Source organism: Trichinella spiralis (genome assembly GCF_000181795.1).
Source record: "Trichinella spiralis strain ISS 195 chromosome Unknown Scfld1292, whole genome shotgun sequence".
Classification (NCBI taxonomy): domain Eukaryota; kingdom Metazoa; phylum Nematoda; class Enoplea; order Trichinellida; family Trichinellidae; genus Trichinella; species Trichinella spiralis.
Window position 1 is genome coordinate 1 of NW_003528231.1, and position 3,083 is coordinate 3,083.

At 33.2% G+C, this 3,083-nt stretch overlaps 1 protein-coding gene across 1 annotated transcript; it reads left to right on the forward strand.

Annotated features, from left to right (window-relative positions):
• Positions 1–1,590: 1,590 nt before the first annotated feature.
• On the forward strand, positions 1,591–2,892 carry Tsp_13286 (hypothetical protein; the record flags this gene model as incomplete). Its single annotated transcript, XM_003370040.1, has 6 exons — positions 1,591–1,660; positions 1,870–1,928; positions 2,135–2,171; positions 2,363–2,451; positions 2,552–2,681; positions 2,845–2,892. Coding segments are annotated over exons 1-6 (433 nt in total), but the record flags the coding sequence as incomplete, so codon positions are not given.
• Between the last annotated feature and the right edge of the window lie 191 nt (positions 2,893–3,083).

The following is a 3,083-nucleotide window of genomic DNA, read 5'->3' on the forward strand; positions in this document are numbered from 1 at the left end:
AAGCGGTGAAATAAAAGACGTAAATAAGTTTCATCATCTTGTCGTCTACGCTGTGGATAATATTCATTCCACTGCGCTATTTCTGGAGTGAAAATTTAGGTTGGTCTTCCCGGAGGGTAAGTAAATAGTCATTGGCATAATTACTTGATTATACATTTAATCAGAGCACTTCAATTTCATTAGGTTATTCAGTTCATTGCAGTGCTATCAGTCAGGCACGTGGTCGACTATAATTCTGCTCTTCAACACCACCCATGAATAACCGGTGAGTTCGATTTGACATTATGTTGGTGGTATGCTTTGCATGTTATTTGTATTTCTTTACTAATATGGTGTGGAAACTGACGGGCATTTCTCTTGTTATCAGTATTATTAATGCTATCTTTCAGATACATTAGATGCTGAAGGAAAAAACAAGTATTTCTTTTTTCTATTTTGAGATGACTGCATTAAAATAATTCACTTTCAGAATTTACATTATTTTACGTACATATCAAGGAATATGAAACAACCCTATTTTGAAAAGTAATTGAATATGGTTACAATACATCAATTACCGGTTTTTATTTATAGTAATGTTTATTTTGAGATTCTGGAAATTCGCATAATATTCAAATTGTAGATTACCGACGCCATTAGCACCACATTACTTTCATCTTTACTGCCGCAGTAACATTTCGGTAATATGATAATTGATTGCTCTTGATTTCAATAACTTTAAAATTTGAATATTACATTGAAAATATTTTTTCAGATGTAAAACCAAATTTATTACATACAATACAAAACAAAACAATACAACACAGTATCTGGAAAGATTGAAAGTAAAAAGTATTTCAGTTTGTATAACACTGTATTAATTTATTTTCAGAAAATTTCAAGTTTCATCTTACATTATCACACTGTACATAACAAGTAATTCAATAATAATAACATTAATTTTTTTGCACCTTATATGAACTGATGATACTTATAAGATGCAGCTATATTTTGAAAAGTAATTGAAGACGAATAACAGTGCAATATATTAATTCGTGAATTCTAAACATTTATTAATGTGTATTTCTTTGATTCAATTTTTATAGCTTAAGCTTCTCCCTGTTGATGATTCCACTGGAATGAATAAGGTCACTTCAACAGTATTATTGTCGTTTTCTTTATCCTAGAGAGTAAGTATGAATTAGATATTGTTTATCATATCAATAGATGACGTCAAGCAATCGAAGAAGTGTGGATTCACAGTGCATTCTGCCACCGGGTGGTTGAAGTTGCCATCAAAGAGTTCAAAAAGGGTATGACAAAAATCAGTAAGTATTCATTTACTACCAATTACTACCAAGCAGATAGGCGGTTGCTTTTGATGATGTTCCGCATTAGTTGAAACTGGCGTATGTCCAACCGTCCCAGTGTAGTTTCGCTAATCATAAGAGTAGGAAATAATCAGATAAAGATTTTAATACTATCAGATTACATGAAGACAATCGACTGTGCTCGTGTCTGAATACAGCATTCCATCAGTGCGCTCCCAAAGTGATATGACAAATTAGTAAGCACAGATTTTGTTTATTACAGCGTGGATTACATCATCCCATGAAGTTCGTATTGATGCTATCCCGTATTGGATATAACTGTCTGAGTTCGCCTTGGCTATTCACAAAGAGTAAGAAAGAATCAAATATTGTTTATGATTGCAGTAGAATACGTTGAAACAATCGAATATGTTGAACGAATTAGGTTGCAAGGGATTCTGGTGTTGTGGCTAATTCCAGTTGGCATCAAGGCGTTTCAAATGTGGCATTGCAAACATCAGTATTTCGTAATTTTTCAATTTTTTAAGTTGTTAACATCAATTTTTTTATAAATTTTTAGGATGCATTGTCACGGCATGTCAAGGTCAAAAATGTCCATCAGTGGAAGTGGTCACTGCGGTGCTGCTGAATGTTTTAGCGTAACATCAGAATGACAGCAATCAAACAGCGTTTAACTAGCAAGTAGTTTCTATGAATGTTTGTGTATTATTTGCCATCAAGTTTTGCCTAGTTTGTACTGGTATAGTTGGATATTCGCCTTAGTAACTTGTACGTTCATTTTACTTTTGTATTTTTTATTTTGAAGTGAGAAGTTTCACTTTCAGGTTGGTGTTTGTCCTTTTGCAATCGTGATGGTAGTAGGTAAGATTTAATTTTTATTAATTGTTTTTATTAATTATTAAAAATTGTTTATGATTGCAGTAGAATACTTCATGGCAACTGAGCAGGTCTGATGGCGCTATGCATTCTACTACGTGATAATTAAGTTGGCATCAAGGCGTTCCAATCCAGGCTTTCGTTCTGTAAAAGCAGTGTATTATTTTTGATTACAGTAGATAACATCAAAACAATTGAACCAGTGTGGATGCGCAGTGCATCTTGCCGTTGTATCACGGGTTGGCATGAATGCGTTCCAAAAGTGGTATGAAGAACCCAGTATTGAATTTTAGTGTGGGATTGGCTGAGAATAAAGACCTACAGATGGTAAGGAAGAATTCGATAATTTTTTAAATAATTGACAGCAGTCACAGAATGAACGAATCAAAATGCACTGTTATTCGTCTTCAATTACTTTTTATAATATGGTTGTTTTATATCAACTTTATGATATTACAACTGTTTTTGAATCGTGGTATTTTGCAGTATTGGCTCGTGAGCACCTGACATCTTAATTGCTGAATTTGGCTCACATTTTGCATACGGCCCTTCCAATACGATATGTAACATTTTGTTTTTTACGTTTTTGATTTTGATTGCTTTTTGAATTTTTACATTGATTTTGAATACTTCCTAGGTTCTAATTTCAAAATTTCAGGTAAGTCTGAATTTGATTTACTGGGACCACTACTTGGTAGTTGTACAGGTAAGAAGCTTTAGGGTATTGCAGGTATGATAGCGTATTGGTATGGTAGATTAAAGGTAAGTATATCATAGGTGAATTAAGGTGGAGTAAAGACAAGCAGGTAAGTGGATCAAGTATCAGAGAAGTGAGGTTAAGTATGGTAAAGAGAATTAACCTAAGGAAGGTACATTAACAGGAATATATTGTACAAT